Source organism: Ambystoma mexicanum, chromosome 1q, assembly GCF_040938575.1.
Source record: "Ambystoma mexicanum isolate Mex_15411 chromosome 1q, UKY_AmexF1_1, whole genome shotgun sequence".
NCBI classification, from domain to species: Eukaryota; Metazoa; Chordata; class Amphibia; order Caudata; family Ambystomatidae; genus Ambystoma; species Ambystoma mexicanum.
In genome coordinates, this window is record NC_090922.1 from 1,278,474,648 (window position 1) to 1,278,493,616 (window position 18,969).

Consider the following 18,969-nt stretch of genomic DNA (forward strand, 5'->3'; position numbering starts at 1 on the left):
TAACTTTCTGTATGGTTTAATAGTTAAGTTATGCCCCTTTGAGCAGGCGAGACGCCAAGGCTATAACATGTTCCTCATTCCCTTCAATCTGAGCGAAGACAGCTCCCAGTACAGGGTTACTGGTGTCTGTGGAAATGATGGTCCTCGTGCCCACTTTAAAGTTCTGAAGGCATGGTGTGTGCTCTAAGGCTGATTTAATGTTGTTGAATTCCTATGCACATTCCAAACATGTGCAGTTCGACTCTTTATTTAGTAGCCTCATATTCACTGTTTCGTCTGTGAAATTTGGTATGAATTTCGAATAATGCTTGGCCATGTAGAGAAAGGGACGCAGTCTTTCTTTGTCTCATGGCTCCTTCACACTTCTGATGTTGTCCCTTAACCTCTCCATAACATTGATTCCTTTTTCAGATAGTGTGTGTCCTAAGTACTCAATCTCCTTTTGTTTAAATGTGCACTTATCCTTACTTACTGTTAGACCTTTTCTTAAAAGCATACCCATCATACTATTCATTCTACAGTCATGTGTTTTATTGAGCAGGACCAAAAACAGATCCCTTCTTCATCCTTGAAGGTTTCATACATAACCCTCTGAAAAACATACACCATAGGCCATGGACTCCAGCCCAAATAGCATTCTCACAAACTGGAATAGACCTTCTGGTGATATGAAGGTTGTCAGTTGCTTTGCCTCTTGATAACAATTTATTTGGTGATATGCCAATGTGAGATCAAGTGATGAAAACACACGTGCATCCCCTAAAGTGGAAAAGATTTTTGTTATATTGGGCGAGGGGATGATGATCCGGAATGACACATATATTAAGAGCAGGACGGTCTACACAGATCCTAAGCTTGCCATTTGTCTTTCCCACTATAACGAGAGCATACACTCACTCCCATGATGCTTTCCTATCAATTATGCCATTCTTTTCCAATTTGTGTAGTTTCTCCTTCATTTGAACCCTGATGAACATAGGAGAAGATCTCACCTTACGCACATCTGGTTTCGAGACTCTCACCAGGCATTTTTTGTGTACAAAGCCGTTTGAGCAGCCAAAGTTTTCATTGAAAAATTGTGACTGAATCCCATCACCATCTCAGCGGTGTACGTATTCTTCATCGGTAGGATCCAATCTAATCTTTAATCTGTTTTGCTGTAGCCAGCAAGGGAACTGACCCTTTCTCTGTAGCTGCACTTTGCCTGTGGCTCTCCTACCTTTGAACTGGATATTTCCCTTCAACCAGCCCAAGACACTGATGTTAGCACCAGCATAAGGACATTGTTTTATATCAAAGTCCATAAGCATCCTATTTGTAAATGTCTTATCAAAAATTTTCGCCGGAATGAGGGTGTACTTCGCACCTGTTTCACTCAACATTTCAACTTGACTTTTATGTATTGTCAATAAGTCCCGTGGGCCTTCCAATTCCTCATCTTCTTCACCATCCACCAGCAACACCGCCTCTTCTGAGCGATCATACCATTCATCTGTCATGTTTATGGTGGGAAACATTTCACGAAGTGCCCCGTTCTTTAGCATTTGGTGCATTTGACTTCTATGGCTGGGCAAGAGGGACTGTTAGCAAGATGACCAACAGCATCACACCTTTGACATCTCTTCTAAAAGGTAGCTTTGGACAGTTGTTATTTAGAATTAGCATTTGCTGCGTTCGGTTTCCTGACCACTTTGCTATTGGAAACTGCTGCCACTGTTTCACTCTTTCCTTCATTCTGCTTGCATTGTTTTTTTTTTTCGAGTCTTCACACATTGATTAGTGTGCTCCACTTCCTTATCTATCCGCAATACTTCTTCCAGGGGTGGATCACCTTTCTCCCATAAACGTTCTCGAATCTTGCTGTCCCAGCATTGAAACATAAATTGAGCCCTAAATTGGTCCTCTGTGTGTTACCCAAAGTTACAAGTTTTCACTGAACCTGTCACTGCAGTGATAAACGTGTTTACTGACTCTTCTTCCTTATGTGTCTTTTTCCCAAATGTGTACCTTTCCAAAATGATGCTAAGTTTGGTCTCATACTGTTTGTCTAATTTGGTAATATATTTTTTGTATTCATTGAGGTTGACTGTCTTTTCGTTCAGTAGTTCAGGTAAGTCATAGAATTTCTCCTGCCCCGACATGCCCAGGCACTGATGAGTAATGGTTTCTTTCTTTCTGCACAGAAAATGGCACAACAAACAGCAGCTGCATAGTGTTTGAAAGATTTCTTCATTCACTTCCAGGGTACTGGAGGATCCCCTGTGCTAGGGAGAAAAGTGAGTGGCGGGGCTATGTTTTGCATCATTGTTTCACAATGGTCTCCTAAAGAAATTCTGAGGATTATGTAGTCAGTGTCAAAATGCCTGAAAATGTCATCCTCTTTCTTTCCACTTGAGCTGAGGACCTGCTTAGTAATGATACAGGAGGAATATGCTAGCAAATCTGCACCCTTAAAGTTCTCTGCAGACATATGTATTCATTTTCTTTCTCCCCTTTTCTCTCTTTTTTTAAGGCACTTGTCAATCTGGATAAAACAAAGGCAATGGTATGTAATCTAAGCATGAGCTCAAGAATTAAAAAACTTTAAATGGTCAATACAAATGAACAAATAGAGTGCACAACAATATACATACCTGGGTGTTATATTTTCTGGTGTTAAGAATGCAGCCCAAATGACCAATTTAAATATAAAACTTGACATGACAATTTCTCAGGGCAAAATTATTCAGGTAAAGTTTGGAAAATTTTCGAATTATCCGGTTTTGACATACTTCCGGCAAAAGGTGACTCCTATCCTGTTGTATGGAGCAGAAACATTGTTGATTATGCCTGAATCGGTGTGGTGGAAATTTAAATCAAAATTCTGGAAAAAAATGTGTGTTCTCCCTAATTGCGTACCTATTGCTCTAATTCGCAATGAGCAAGGGCTAATATCCGTGTATGCACGATACTTGTGGCATTTAATATAGCTATGTAGGAAGTGTCTTCTAGCAAAAAAGTAGAATATGCTCATAGGTACCCTTGCTCAACATATTCTTCTTTCAGAAGATAGGTTTGCTTGCAATTGGCGACAAGCAGCTATAAATGCCGTAGCCTACGCTGATGTGACAATTGAAATTCTGATGCATAACCCGATGCATGTTAAAGCAAAGCTTATCCAATGGGATTGGGCTAGAAACTGAGACAGTTGTCTTCTATATAAAGACTTTGATGGCACGGTTTTTACCCGCAAGAAATATAGCATTCCTGAACCCTACTTGATAAAATGTCCATCTCAACAACACAGATTGGAGTTTCTGAGGTTGAGATTTAATTTATGGCCAACACAGGAGACACTGTTGAGATGCAAAACTATTTCACCACACGATCAATTCTGCCAATTCTGCAAAATTAAACGCAAACAGAGACACTACATGATCTATTAGTAGAGTGCACAGCCTTGTGTAATGAACACATTCTGTTTTTAAAACCAGCTGTTAAAGAGTACACAGAATTAAATCCTGAGGATTTGTGGAGAATGATTATTTGTGGGCTATCTGTTCGCCTGAGAATAGGGGCACTACGCTTTTTAAAGAATTTGAAAGAATTAATTACTTTTGACAACTAAATAATTGATTATTCAAGAAGTGTATTGCATTATGATAACCATGAAATTATGCTTTTTCTCCTCTCTGTTTTTTGTGCAATTGAATGTAAAAGAAATGTTTTACTTTTTGTCCTATTTTATTCTGTTTTGTTTTATGATTAACGATTGTAAAGTTGATTTATTTCAACTAAAACAATAAAGGTAAAAAATATATATATACTTGTCATTCAACACTAAAGCTTTCAGGCAGCACAAATGGGTGTAGGAGCCCAATACACATGATTTCCTGATTATTTACGGTTGCTGGGCAATGACCAGTGGTTTCAGGCCCGTGGGCGCTCGTCGCTCAATTGAAGGACACAGCGGAGGCGGTATGCAGAAGGAAGCAGTACACTTATTTACAGATAAGACTTCCTTCAGCTCACCAGAATGGACACTCCATCTCTCCGTCTTTCACTCCATCCAGTCGCTCTTCTTCTCCATTCCAGAACCATCACTCAAACACATGCACATTGGACCATGGGAACAACACTACCTTCAAGCACACTACAGAGAGGCTTTAGATTTGTGGACAAGCAGACCCTCTTGGTATGTACATTATCACCAGGACCCTCCAAGCGTAAGATTCCATGACTCCAAGGAAGATGTTGCCATCTTAGTTGATATATTGATGAATTGATACTCACCAGACACTGCCAAACAGCCACTTTAAATGTGCATTGAGGCAAGTGCAATCTTTACATAGAGATATAGTTAGATGGCAGAACAATGCATGTTCACAAGCAGTGAGGCCTTAGAAGTCATGCTCTTAACTTGACTTCAGGCTGCATGAAACCAGCAACAGGTGAGTGGTGCTGATCTGCCCATATGTACACTTACCATCAATGCTTTTGAAGTCCAAGAGGTAGCTGCGATGATCAACCTGATACAGCTGCAAGCTCATTTTCACATAATTTCCTGTCACTGGATTCTTTCGACGTACTCTTAGATGATATGCATTGACGGCCTGGAAAAAGAAACTGCCTTTCAGAAATAATATGTACATTTCCTTCCTCTTTTCCCAAGATATGGAAGAACGAATGAGACATGTTGCCCAAGATTACAATAGAGACAATGATCCAGAACACTCAAATAAGACCTATTGGAGTACCAGTGAATTGTTTGTAAATGTAGGCACACGTACATAAACAATGAGTGATGCAAGAAACGAAAATACCAAACTCCTGTAATATGCCAAATTTCGAAACTTTGTGAATTATTTAGAGATGCTACAACGACTACAGATTTGACCCTGAATTTTCCAAATTCTCATGTCTTCAGTTTCTTCCGTTTGCACTATGGATTGCGTAACAGTTTGTAGACCTACACCCTGTCCAGTAAACTTTGGGAGAATCTGAAATGAATTACAGTGTTTACAAGTGGCAGAATTTCATACATAGCCCCTAGATGTAATTGTAAATGCCGCTAAGGGTCCCCAGATGACTAGTGAACAATCACACAATTTTCTTAGATCTGCATCTTTCTGAAGAGTAACACAATGAAATCTAGCATAGAAACAAAATGGAGTCGTAACTGATGGGCACCGATGGGATGGCTAATCATTTTACAATTTTGGTTCAACAAACCAAGAGTGAAAAGCAGCCACTAAGAACTGTCTCATAATAAATGCACAGAACACCAATTGTTGATTCAAATTGTACAAAAATCCAAATGCAGAGATTGTGGTGGCTGGGTTTTAGAGGAGCCTTTGGAGTGTTTGGAGAACTTGTTTTATTTTGCACTAACAGATTTTATTGCTTCATCGTAAAGGGACTGTGCAGATTTTGTAGCAATATCAATGGCCTATGGAAAAAGTCATACTTGCGGGCCGGGCAACTCTGCCAGCGGGGCTCGGGACAAGGGTAGGAGGAAAAGCCATAGGATAGAAGAGAGGACCTAAAGTGGAGGGGGGAATATTTGGAAGTGAGAGTAGGATTGATGTGTGAGTAGGTTGGTGAAGATGGGACGGGTTGCCTGATGGCACAAGAACATCAAAGGGGCAAGACAACCCATCCCGGTCGGCACAAGGATGCAAAACTAGGGACTGATGGAGTGAGTACTAAGTTGGAGCTGTAGTGAGTCCAACAAGTTCCAGATGTAAGGAAGGCCAATGTTAACAAACACCAAAACAGAAGGGCAATCCAAAAGATGTCCAGAGTCTACAAATCCAGGGGAATCCAACAACTAGAGAGCAAGAGTTCCGAACAGTTCAACAAATCTAGGGGTAAATCCAAAGCAGTCTGTTATCAAACAGCCAAAGTCTCAAAATCCACAAACCAAGAATAAACAGGAAACACAGAAAGCCACACACTGGAAACAGCTGGGATGCATGGAAAACGTGTTGGTGGTTCCTTAAGTAGTGTAGTTCTCCATATCTGGGCTGCAGTGCCTATGGGTCACGTAAGACTTGATGGACCTCATGACAGCCGTGTCCCTATGTTGGGGAAGCGGCTGCCGCTGGTGTTGGTGAGTCACCATGGCAACAACCAAACATGGAGGCACAATATTCTCCATCGTCCTAGCAAAAATCAGGAACTCCATCTGCAATGTAATCGGGCCAACAGAAGTCCACATAACATTTAGAAAACAGTTAAAACCGATTGTTACTACAATATCATAGAAAAAACTCATAACTAGGCAATAGATTAGAACATTAGAGCAAACAACCACAAAATCACATTTTTCAGATGACCTGCCACTGACTCAATAATCCATACACCAGAAATAAATGAGCAACAAAGAACCATCCCACAAATAGTTAAATCGCATCAACCACAATCACTTTCGGGCTAGCATGACATGCAGTTATAGGCCATCTTACATCACCAGTACATGACTTGGGAATTGCACTGGAACTAATGAACAATAAGAACAAATCTACAGACAAAATCAAATGGCAATCCCTCAAAAAGGATGCAAACTAGCATATCACATAAGTATGAGTATGAAGAACTTAAAACTGAATAAAAAGCAAAAACAATTATAGCACATAGCTTAAAGCATCACCACTGGATGGCCTGACACCCTCCTAACAAAGGTTTTACCAGAATGAACACAATGAACAAACACTCTTATCACTTTGGTACAGCCTGCCATATGGGCGCAGCTAACCCAGAATCACTGCCATAGGAATAACTGACACCCCTCCCAACATGAAAATCTCACAAGGAAGAACACAACAATAAACTAACAGCTTTGAATAAACCTGCAGGAAAACTCAAATGAAACTTACCCAAACACCATTAATCCAGCATACCATACAAGCAAAACCCATAAAATGAAACTAATCAACTGTTTGAAACATGACCCATAACCAAAAAAGAGGTAAGAAACCTTCACTAAAAACATTTCCATAGCCAAGATCAATATGAAAGATTCTATCATGTCAGAACAAACTCCAACATCCACTAGCAAAGAACATAACCCACTGCAATTTCATGTTTCATCCACACTCCCTCTGAAATGGTTAAATAAAACCCTGCCCCACAGCTAATCAGTCACAAATCTACACCCCTCTCGAAACAACTTGTATACCTTGCATACCTATCCACTGGCCAAAATACACTGAATTACACAGATACTTGTGGTCCTCCATCGGGAAACAAAATCCTGTCCATGTACAACTAACTGTTCCACTAGAAGACACACTCCCGTTCATCCTGATTATGTACATTACTGATAGATGTTTATAAGCATGCTGTGTTTTGTGGACTGCATGTGTGATATTATGTTTTTGGGATTCATACCATGGACCTCTGCAATTTGCATGGTCCCTAGGCACGTGCATGGATCAGAATAAGAAAAAGGGGGTTAGTGGGTGGTTACGGGAGAAGAATGAAAAGACCAGGTATTGTGTTTAATTGTCGTCCATGGTATTAAGCGCGTTATAAATAACCTATCATATCATGGCTGGAGAATCTCTCAGTTTGTGTATAAAGCCTGGAGACTGCTCAAGTATTGTTCCGGCAAGAAGAGGTACACGGTCGGTAAGTGACGGGGTGCACATGACCTGTTGTTGGTGTCACGTGACATACAGGGCACTTCCATTTTCCACAGCACTCAGCCTATAACTGTAGCAGCGAGTTTCACTCTGTGCCTTTCACCTGTTTCCAGCATCTTTTTCGCTGCTTCGTTTACTGAACTCCTGGATAATTTACCTGCTGCCTGTTTCCTGGTTTTTCTCTATTGGATTACCCTTTGGCTTTTTCAAACTCGATAATGACTGCTGTGTTGCTGACCTTGCTTTCCTCCTGGTTTTCTACATTGGGATATCCTTCGGTTGAGGTGTTTTGTTCTACTTTGATATTGGAACAGTACTTTTCCTGAGGTTTCTACACCTGTACCTATGCAAATTAGGCAGATACATGGTCCTCTAACCTCTTTGGAAAAAGAATGATGGCGAACCAATAATGCATGCATTTATTGTGGCCAGGTACGTGAAAGAATTTCTAAAATACCCCAAAAGACTTTGGGTTTTCGAAAGGTCATCCTCAATGAGAGGGGAATGGATTAGCTTGTCCACAACAGCCCTCCTGATAACACTTGCAGGGATTTGTCTACTCACTTCCTTCTTTAGGCCACTCTTGCTATTCCTGGTTCTCCTGGTGCTGATGTCAGTTATATTAGACTGCGGGGCTACAGGCAACTAGATTGATAACACCTTAGCAAACTCCTTGTTCATCCCACACATGGACAAAAAGGTACCAAAGACAGTTAGAGCAGTAGATGGTACCGCATTGATCTCCGGCCCTATCATACAGCATACGTGCACACTTCTGTTAAGCCTGATGCCCGACCATTCGGAACTGCTGTCATTGGATCTTATCGCATCTCCACAATTCGGTATTATCCCCTGGTTGACCAAACATAATCCTGGGATCGACTGGGAACAACATTCATTGACGTTTTTGTCCCTTCACTGCCTGGAAAATTGTCTCCAAGAAAAAATGACAATGAACACTACTACTCAGGCTCATGTGTCCATGAGTCATTTTGTAGACGCAATAACAACCGCACTCCCAATAGAGTACCAATCGTTTGCAGACGTATTCGATAAAAAGGAGGCTGAGACATTGCCACCCCATTGGCCCTATGACTGCCTGATTGATTTCGTACCCGATGCAGTCATACCAAATGGACTTGTATATTGCTTAACTTGGACAGAAGATTTGGTCTTGAAAGAATATCTAGACAAGGCAGTAGATATCGGTCACCTTCGTCATTCTCATTCTCCCGCAGCCAGTCCTATATTTTTTGTACCCAAATGAGAGTGAGACTTAAGGCCATGTGTAGAAAAATCATAGAAAAATCAACGACATCACAATAAAAAACAGGTACTCTCTTCCATTGATTAATCTTACTTGACCAGCTGGACCACACTGTACTCTTTACCAAATTGGACCTTAGGGGGGCCTACAATTTGGTACAAATGCAGCAGAGGGACAAGTGGAAGACCACGGTTTTCACCATGTATGGTCTACACTAGTGTCTTGTAATGCCATTTGAGCTATGTAATGCCCCTGGCATGTTTCAACATTTCATGAATGATATCTTCCCTGGCATATAGCCGCTGCTTAGGGTACAATTTAACGAACAACTCTTTTGTATCTACATGGAAGGTAGTCATGAAAGATAAGCTTTCACCTTTGTTAGCACATATGAAGTGGATTTTTGGGCAATTCTGCAGATGTTTCCATACTTCCTTTTCTGACATATTACTTGGGAAAGATCGAGCCAGTTTGACTGTGTGAGCTGGACTTGGCAACTGTAAACTTGGGCCTATATCTCGACTCTTTACAGGGCCTCATTTTGAAGAACGTTTTGTGACTTTCTCGCTCTACTCCAAATTCTATCATGCACCACAAATTGAATTTAACTTCTCTACAGACGCGGTATCACTGTTACGCTCACCTGGATCCACAGGGATGCCCGTATGCCCTGGTTGCCGGATTCCCCCCAGATGTGCTCAATTCGGGATGATGTCTTCCATGGCAGGTGGGCCTGAAAACACAGGAGGACTGGATTTAGGCACAGATTTTGTTTCCTCCCACCTTGGACTCGACCTGATGGCCCCTCCTCACCTTGTTATGATGCCTGGTGTGCTCTCCGTCCTGCTTTCTGCACAGGGGCGCGTAGTTTTCTGCGGCTTGAAGCGACCGAGTTAACTTCACTGGTGTCTTTAAGGAGGTAAGTTTGATTATAGCAGTCTCTGAAGGCCTTTGCTTTTCTTTCGTGCTATTAATGTCTTTCCCTGATTGTTTCCTCCTTAGGTGTGCGGAGGTTCGCTGGGTGCGCTGCTTAGGTCAGGCTCCTGTCGGGAATTATGGACGCGGAGCGTACGAAGAAAGGTAGGTTCAGCACAAAGTGCTGCGCGCTAATGTCTTTTTGGGCTAACCTGTTTTCTGTATTCCTTTTCAGGTCGCAATGGTCTTTCTGGGCGTGCAGTGATTTCCGGAGTGGAACCGGCCAAGATATGCCCAGCCAGGTGAGGAGGCTATGGTTACTGCTGTGATTGCCGTGAGTAACCTGTTTAACGTTGTCCCTTTTTCTCTCTCCCCTCCAGGTGCTTCGTTCCGGTGCGTGCGTGATGTCCTGAAGATGCTGCCAACAGGATGGAAGACCGCGAGCAGCCGGGATCGAAGGACGGAAAGCTGCAGGTAAACTGGGACTGCTAATGATGTTCTTTTGTCTCCTCTGCAGGTCCGCTGCTGGCTGCAGAATAACGCGAAGCACGTTCTTTAGTTGGGTGTGGTTTATATAGCCTACCCCTGTAAAGTAGTCCAGGTAAAGTAATCCGGGCTGCCACACCCTAAAACACTGCACCACACAGTCTGGTTCTTAGGGACTAGACTGTGTGGGTGTCTCCATGTTGGTTGCAGGCTTCCACACAAAAAGTAGTCCCTTCAAGTCCCATTCCAAATATGAGCCTGGTGCCAAAGGCGCCAGGACTGACTCCAGGAGAGTCCCTGGTGATAATGTAAGGCCCTTGGGGCCCAAAATGAACCCAGAGTCCTAACCCTACCAGGCATGTGACCATGCCAGAGGGGTTCTGGGTGACGGGTCGTGACAGCACTCCCCCCAAGGCCCCTCCTAAGGTGACTCTTCTGCCTGTTCCAGGCTTCCTGGAAAGTTTAGATGAAACGTTCTAATTAAACGTGGTGCATGAATGTTCTCACTAGGTTCCCAAGATCTGTCTTGAGGGCCATAACCCTTCCAATAGACTAGATAGTATAGTTTGGATCTGGTATATTTGGAATCTAGGATTTCTTTCACTTCGTATTCGGGTTCTCCATCAATCATGATGGGTTCAGGTGGTGGTTTAACTCGTGTACCGGGTTGTACTGGTTTTAGCAGTGAGACGTGGAACACTGGATGAATTCACATGTTAGCTGGCAATGTTAGTTTAACGGCTGCCGGGTTGATGATTGCTTGAGCAGGATAAGGCCCCAAATAGCGAGTGCAAAAAGTCTGGGTTCCCTTTAGTGGTATGTATTTTGTTGCTAGCCAAACTTTGTCTCCTATCTGATAGTCAGGAGCCTTTTTCCGATGTTGGTCTGCAAACCTTTTTTGCTTACTTTTGGCTTGGATTAACTGCTCTGTTGCCTTTTTAAAGGCCTCAGTGATGTTTGCATGAAGAGTCTTTACAGCTGGCATTTCGAGGCTGGGAGGGCTGTCAAGTTCGGAAATATGCGGATGTCTGCCGTAGAGGGTGAAAAAAGGTGTTTGTCCAGTACTGGAATGTACAGAATTGTTATAAGCATATTCGGCTATCCATAATAGATCTCTCCAGGTTCCCTCGACTTGATGCAGCATGCATCGTAGGTATTGTTCGAGAATTTGTTTGGTCCTCTCTGTTTGACCATCCGTTTGGGGGTGATGGCTGGTGGATAGTCGTATGTCGATGTGAGCCATAGCGCACCACTTTTTCCAGATGTTTGATACAAATTGGCTCCCTCGATCAGAGACCAGGACTGAAGGGAATCCATGCAGCTTGATAATATTTTCCAAAAACACTTTTGCTAGCTGGGTTGTATCTGGAAGGCCTTTAAAAGGGATAAAGTGTGCCATTTTAGAAAAAAGGCCCACTACAACTAACATGGTATTGAAACCTTGGCTGGGAGGTAAATCAGTAATGAAGTCGAGAGAGAGTGTTTGCCATGGTGCCGGAGGTATTTCTAATGGTTGCAGGAGGCCAGCTGGTCTTTGCTTCAATGACTTCTTTTGTGCACACACTCCACATAATTGAATGTTTTGGATGACGTATCGAAGCCATGTGGGCCAGCAATAATTGCCTTTTACTTTGGCTAGAGTTTTGCTAATTCCAGAATGACCCTCCATCAAAGAGTTGTGATAGTCTGAAATGATTTGTTGTTGTAGCTCGGTTTTAGGCACGTACAGGCGTTCGTCAAAATATGGCAGTTGATTTTTGACAGTGTATTGTTTTCCTTTGGTATGCCATTCCAGTAACTCGCTTGGGGTTATTTCCCATTGGATCACATTCCTAAGTTCAGTTTGTGTTAAAGCTGTCGTGAGGCCTAAAGGCTTGTCCTCAGGTATAATGGCCACTGGATCTGGAGTTGCATATTCTCTTTCATTGATGCCCATTTCTTACACCTGGTCAATAAGTGATTACGTAGTCATACTCGTCGTAGAAAAGGGACCTTCGTAATTGGCGCAAGGATTGCGCCTTTGCTGTTTTTAAATATTGCAAGTTCCTATGGTCTGTAATTACAGTGACTGTATGCCTGGCACAAAAGAGATAATGCCACCATGCCTTGAAGGCGGATTTTATAGCAAGCAGTTCCTTATCGATGATGGCATAATTGAGTTTAGGAGGTGTGAATTTTCGCGACCAGAAAGCCACGGGATGCAATTGGCCAGTATCAGGGTCTTTTTGAGAAAGAACCGCCCCATCGCCATACTGTGGAAGCATCTGTTTCCACGATGTAAGGAAGATCTGGACGAGGGTGTCGTAAGATCAGGCTGAGGTGAACCTTTCCTTTAGTTTTTGGAAGGCCTTTTGGGCATCTTCTGACCATATGAATTTTTTATTGTTTTTTCGTAGAAGTAACGTGATTGGATGCACAATCTGAGAAAAGTCTGGGATGAATCGATGGTAGAAATTTTTCAAAACCCAGCATACTCTGGATCACTTTTACTGAGGTCGGGGAGGGCCATTTTAGAATGGCATCCACCTTGTCTGCATCCATTCGAATGGCGTTCAGAGTAAGCACGAAACCAAGAAATTCAACTTCGGTTACATGGAAAAAAATGTTTTCAAGTTTTACGTATAGTCGATGTTGGAGCAGTTTGGCAAGGACAGCGCGGACATGCTTGACATGGTCTTGTTCTGAGGTTGAATACAGTAGGATGTCCTCTTTGTAGACTAGAGCGCAAACATCGATCAGCTCCCTTAGGACGTTGTTCATAAAATATTGGAACTCCACCAGGGCATTGCAAAGCCCGAAAGGCATTACCTGGTACTCAAACAACCCATAATTAGTATGAAAGGCCGTTTTCCATTCATCTCCTTTTTTAACTCGGACCAGGTGGTACGCTCCTCTGAGGTCTAACTTCGTATAAATCTGGGCATCTTTAACTTGATCTAGCATCTCGGGAATAAGGGGCAGTGGGTAACGGTTTTTCACGGTGATCTGGTTCAGGGCACGATAGTCAATACAGATTCTCAAGTCCCCTTCCTTTTTTGGTACGAAGAACAGGGGACTGGCTGCCAGTGATTTGGGTGGGCGAAGGAACCCATTTGCCTGGTTCTGGTCCAGATGGAACTTTAGATGCTGCTTTTCTGATTCTGCTGCAGGGGACCTGTGCACCAGGTATGAGGTCAATCTGACACTCATAGGACCTGTACGGAGGTAGTGTATTAACTTGTTCCTTCAGGAACACATCCTGGAAATCTTGATATTCTTCAGGGAGAGTACTGGTTGCGCCAAGTGTAGATATGCTGACTCTAGGACTCATAGAAAACCTTGAAACTGGACTTGTTTTCTTGGAAATAACAGGTGGAGGCGCAATCATGAGGAAAAGTCAGTTTTCCTGCACGCCAATCTATCCGAGGGTTATGTGCAACTAACCATGGCATCCCTAGTATTAGCTGAAACTGAGGTGCCTTGATGAGATCGAAGGAAATCGATTCCCGGTGTCTATCCTGGCACAGCAGGGTTATTCCTGCCGTACATTGGGTTACTGGTCCGGAAGCAATTTCAGTCCCATCTACTGTGGTCACCTTTTCTGTGTTCGGCTTAAAACTTAAGGAAAGCCTGATCCGTGCGGCCAGATGTTGATCAATCTAATTCCCAACTGCTCCGCTGTCTATGTAAGCTTCAACGGAATGCATCCTTGAAGGTTGTTGCTGATTCATTAGGATCACTGGTATTGCAAAATGTGAGGTCGGTGGCTCATTCTTCTCACTCGACAAACTGACCTCTACTTTTGGCGAGCTAGGCAGTTTTCCGACTCCTTACTCTCATCCTTTTCTGTAGCTCCCACAATTCGCTTGGGGGGTTTTATTGGACAGTCTTTTAAGAAGTGCCCTGATTGTCCGCAGTACAAACATAACTGCTGTTGTCTTCTCTTGTCGTCTCATTCTGCTTTTGTTAACGGTGGTCGTATGCCTCCCATTTGCATTGCCTCTGTGGTATTCTCTGACGTGCGTGGAGTAGCAACCTTGGTTTGTAGATACACGGCCTGTGTGCCAGATTTGGACCGATCCGCTTTCTATCTTGTAGTCAATAATCTAATTGCACCACCAGGTTGATAAATTCACTACAGTCTCTAGGTGGGTCAATTACCTGAGCCAAGATGTCCTTTAATTCCCCTCGAAGGCCTCAGTGAAACAATGATGTTCTCTAGTCTTCAGACCACCTGGTTTCGGCCACTAACCTATTGAAGGTTGCTATGTATGTTAGTAAGTCCTGATTCCCCTGCCGGAGTAATAAGAGTTTGTTGTCTACAGCTTGTTCATGGGTGTGTCGTGCAAAGAGCTTTTCCATTTCCCTTTGGAAGCCCCCAAAGTCACGTAGCAATGGATCATCATAGCTCACAAGCGGCACTGACCAATCTGCTGAACTACTGCTTAGATATGACAAAATAAATGCTACTCGTGCCTGATCGTTAGGGAATGCAGCCGGTCTGCAGAGGAAATGAAGGCGACATTGATTCATGAATGCTGCATACTTTCTTGGATCGCCTGAAAACCTTTCTGCCGGTGCTAACGGTATTGTTCTGGTAAATTGATTTGCATTGGAGCGGTAGACGACATGGTTGCCTGTGCCGGCGAAGTTGTCCAGGGTAATGGAGCTAGCCCAGCCTTTGATTGCAGTAGTTGCCTGCTGAGTTCTTCAGTGCGATCCTTGGTGACGACAAGATCCCTTCGCAGGGTATTAGTCTCTTGCCTAGCCGAATGCACTTCGGCGCATATTTGTCCTAATAACTGGGCCAGTTGGTCCATTTCTGAAGTCTCCATGGCGCCCAGGTGGATTTTGTTATGAGGCTTCCCATTCTGTTACGCTCACCTGGTCTCCACGGGGACGCCCGTATGCCCTGGTTGCCGGATTCCCCCCGGATGTGCTCAATTCAGGATGATGTCTTCTATGGCAGGTGGGCCTGAAAACACAGGAGGACTGGACTTAGGCACAGATTTCGTTTCCTCCCTCCAGCCCCTTGGACTTGACCTGATGGCCCCCTCCTCACCTTGATATGATGTCTGGCATGCTCTCCGTCATGCTTTCCCCGCAGGGGTGCGTAGTTTTCTGCGGCTTGAAGCGGCTTGAAGCGACCGAGTTCACTTCATTGGTGCCAACCCATTCAAGTGTCTTTAAGGAGGTAAGTTCGATTATAGCAGTCTCTGAAGGCTTTTGCTATTAATGTCTTTCCCTGATTGTTTCCCCATTAGGTGTGCGGAGGTTCGCTGGGTGCACTGCTTGGGTCAGGCTCCCGCTGGGATTTATGGACGCGGAGCGTATGAAGAAAGGTAGGTTCAGCGCGAAGTGCGGCGTGCTAATGTCTTTTTGGGCTAACCTGCATCCTTTATTCCTTATCAGGTCGCAATGGTCTTTCTGGGCGTGCAGTGATTTCCGGAGCGGAACCGGCCAAGCCCTGACAGGAACAGCAGAGGTAGAGGACCAGGGAGCAGCGAGGGAAATGGACATGCACTCCAAACCCGGTGAGCTCACCAAGCTATTGTGGCACTGGAGCGCTAGGTAACTGCTTGCGTGCACAGAACAGGTGCTTCAACACCAGAAAGCAAACGCGTAGAAAGAAAAACATGAAAAAAGGCAATTTTTAATACCGAACTGACTGAAAGTAGAGAAACCATTATTTTGCAAAATAAACTGACTGTGACTTTAAGCATGCACGTTTATTTAAAAACCAGTAACAAGATGGGGCAGTAAATCCAGAACGAAATGCAAACTACCATTACCCAAGCCAAAGCAAAGTTACATCAAGGCAATTTAAAACTAACAAGCATTTCCAAAGTCAGGAGGGGGGAAATGAGAGTCCTACAGTGTGTAAAGCGTATTATCCATGTTTGAAGAAGTGCTTAAAATAGGCTGGTGCAAATCCACATTGCCAGAGCCAAGAAAGAATCAGAATAAGACCATACAATTGTGAGTATTTGGCTAATGCAGAAGTGGGGAACACCAGTGGCAAGAAGGCTACCCTTCTGGTAAAAGATTTTCAGAAGAAGTGGATCATAACATGCAGAGGTTGTTTAAATCTCAAAAGTGTAATACAGAGTACCACTGTGAATCTTGTCTTCCCTGAAGAATTGCATACAACCTTGTGCTGTGAAGCAAGAGAAATTGTGAAAGTGGTGTAAGCTGATCATAACCACAGAGTCACTTATTTGAAATATTCTGAACTGGCAGGGGTGTACACCAGGTCAGAGGTTGTGATAATAATTTATTCTGTTCAGGCAGGGGAGTATACCCAAACAGAGAACTTTAAAGTAGTAAGCCTGACATGGGAGTAAACCAAGTATAATTGAAGAAGTAGGCCTGACATGGAAGTAAATCCGGTACAAGCTGATGAAGTGCTGTGAAGTGGTGCTAACAAATCATCCTGACAAACTTTCATTGTGAAAACAATTGATTGTTAAAGGACTAGGAGTAGAACTTTTGATATATTTTGGTGAATTAGTGTGAACAAATCATCCTGATAAAAATTCATTGCTGAAACTGCTGCAGAACTGTTTAACATCTTTAGAACAAATACATTGTCGCAGAACAATCCTGACAAAGACAATTTATGCTACTTCTGATGAACTAAGGAAGTGTTCTGGGTTTATGTGAAGAAGGTTGTTTGAGTCCTTACTATTACAAGTGGAAGAGAAAGAACATGTGTTGAACAATTCTGAAGTGTTGGAACTTTTGTTAAGTGGAATCACAAAGAACTGTGTTGGAACTTTGTTACAAGACATAATTTCTTTATTCTTTTTCAACTGCTCAACAGAGTCCTGCTTGAATTTAAGGAAGGGGCATTCACCGAGATTAGAAGGAGATAAAGTTTTCATATTTAATTTAACTGGTATATTTGTTGCTTTTGAACTGCTATATATTACTTTGTTGAGTTATTCTATGTTTCAGTGTGAGGGACAGAAACCTTTCGTTAGAGTGTTTCCTTTAGTTTATTTTAGGCAGGGAATTCCTCATCAGGGTAGGGATAGTGAGGCGTGTATCCAAATTTTGGAGTTAATAAAAATGGCATCTTGTGAAAAACCTCCACAAAGTTGTCTGCCCTACATATCTGACCCTGACACCTACCTATAATAAGGAGGTTACTAAGCTACCTTTAACCATGTATTCGGGACCAACATATCGAGAAAATAGCAAAGTCTTCAATTCTCACCTGAAAGCTAATCCTGATGAACGCTGCACATGTTGATGGATATTGCAAGAAGCTGTATTTGTCCCTACGGCAGGGAACCATTCTTCACAAACAATATGTTCTAAATATCATTCTATTTCCTTCTGATATTTTGTATTTTTCTATGAAATAACAAGGTTGCCCCCAATATTATGCTTTATAGGTAAGGCAGAATATCTTAAAACAAAATATGAGCCTCTCAGAGTATCCAGTGAAGAACTCTCAAGTCTGGATTTACTGGATCAATCCTCCTATTTCTGATGATGAGTTTGGCAGTCATATGAAGTACCATTTTCAAGGGAACCACTGTTGTGTTTGAGACACCCAGAGAGAGGGTGATTCACATATCAATACAGACCAGCACTTGACTCAATTTATTTAGTATCTGTAATTGTGAGGTGTGTGAAGAGCTGGCCAGGCAAGAATGGTAGATCAAAAGCATGTGCCCGTGAGGCCCCAATATGGAGAGGAGATGTAGACGTACCCTACCAGCGAGCTGATATTAACTAAGAAAGGACCCCCAATTATGAACCGGAAGACCCCACCCAAACTAATTGTGAAAGAATTACTGGAGGACCTCAGAGAAAACTGAGAGACAGTCCAAAAGCAGGAGGAAGATTAAAATGGGAAACCTCAGCAATTGGCGGCTGAAGTTATGGAAAGGATGAAGCTGGAGCAGCTAGTTAGCCGCAAAGTTAACCAGGAGAAGAGGGCTAAACTTGAGAAGCCAGATCAGGATGACCAGGAAGAATAAACATTTAAACCCAGTGTAAAGACACCACGAGACGGGAAGGAAGTGAGTGATTTAGGACAGAAATTTCAACAAATACCATCAGACGAGGAGAGTATGTTGTGCAGAAAAAGAACTATTGACAAACCACAAGAAGTGGATACCAGTGCAAAGCAAAGATAAGGCCCAGATTCGTAAAGGAAAGACAAACGTCCCGAGAGCACAAAGAAGAGGGGCAAGAGAAAGAGAAAAATGGAATAGAAACCCTAAGAGAGACCACAATAGGAGAAAATTGAGGCTGTAATTTTAACTCGTGAAGCAAAAGAGGAGGAGGAACTCAAAAATGATGGCTTTTAGTAGGATGAGGGGCTCAAAAGAGGAGGTACTAGAAATAGAAGGGTCAGGGCACCCAATCCCCTAACTAAAGAGGAGGGTTAAAGATATTGAGGAATAATGGGGAAGGCAAGCCATGCAGTAAGTACAATTATAAAAAGAGGCAAGAGAATGGACATAAGCAACAAGGTGGAAAAGAGAAAGCACAAACAGGAGACGTATCATTTGAAGTGGAAGAAGAGAGCCCATGAGAGCGCAAGCCAAAGAGGAAGCCTGGACGGAAATGCAGAAGAATACACCAGAACGAGGAAAACAAGGTGCACCCTGGAAAGAGTGACTGCCATTACGAGTGAACAAAGAGATGACCCCAGAGAGGGGCAAATGGGAGAATACCCCA

At 43.0% G+C, this 18,969-nt stretch overlaps 1 protein-coding gene across 1 annotated transcript in view; it reads right to left on the minus strand.

The window, feature by feature from the left end:
• Window positions 1-18,969, minus strand: part of PRKAA2 (protein kinase AMP-activated catalytic subunit alpha 2) — a 531,203-nt gene that overhangs the window by 75,311 nt on the left and 436,923 nt on the right. The window contains exon 8 of the mRNA XM_069642111.1: window positions 4,466-4,592. Within this exon, the coding sequence (XP_069498212.1) occupies window positions 4,466-4,592 (127 nt within the window). The remainder of the gene's footprint in view (window positions 1-4,465; window positions 4,593-18,969) is intronic.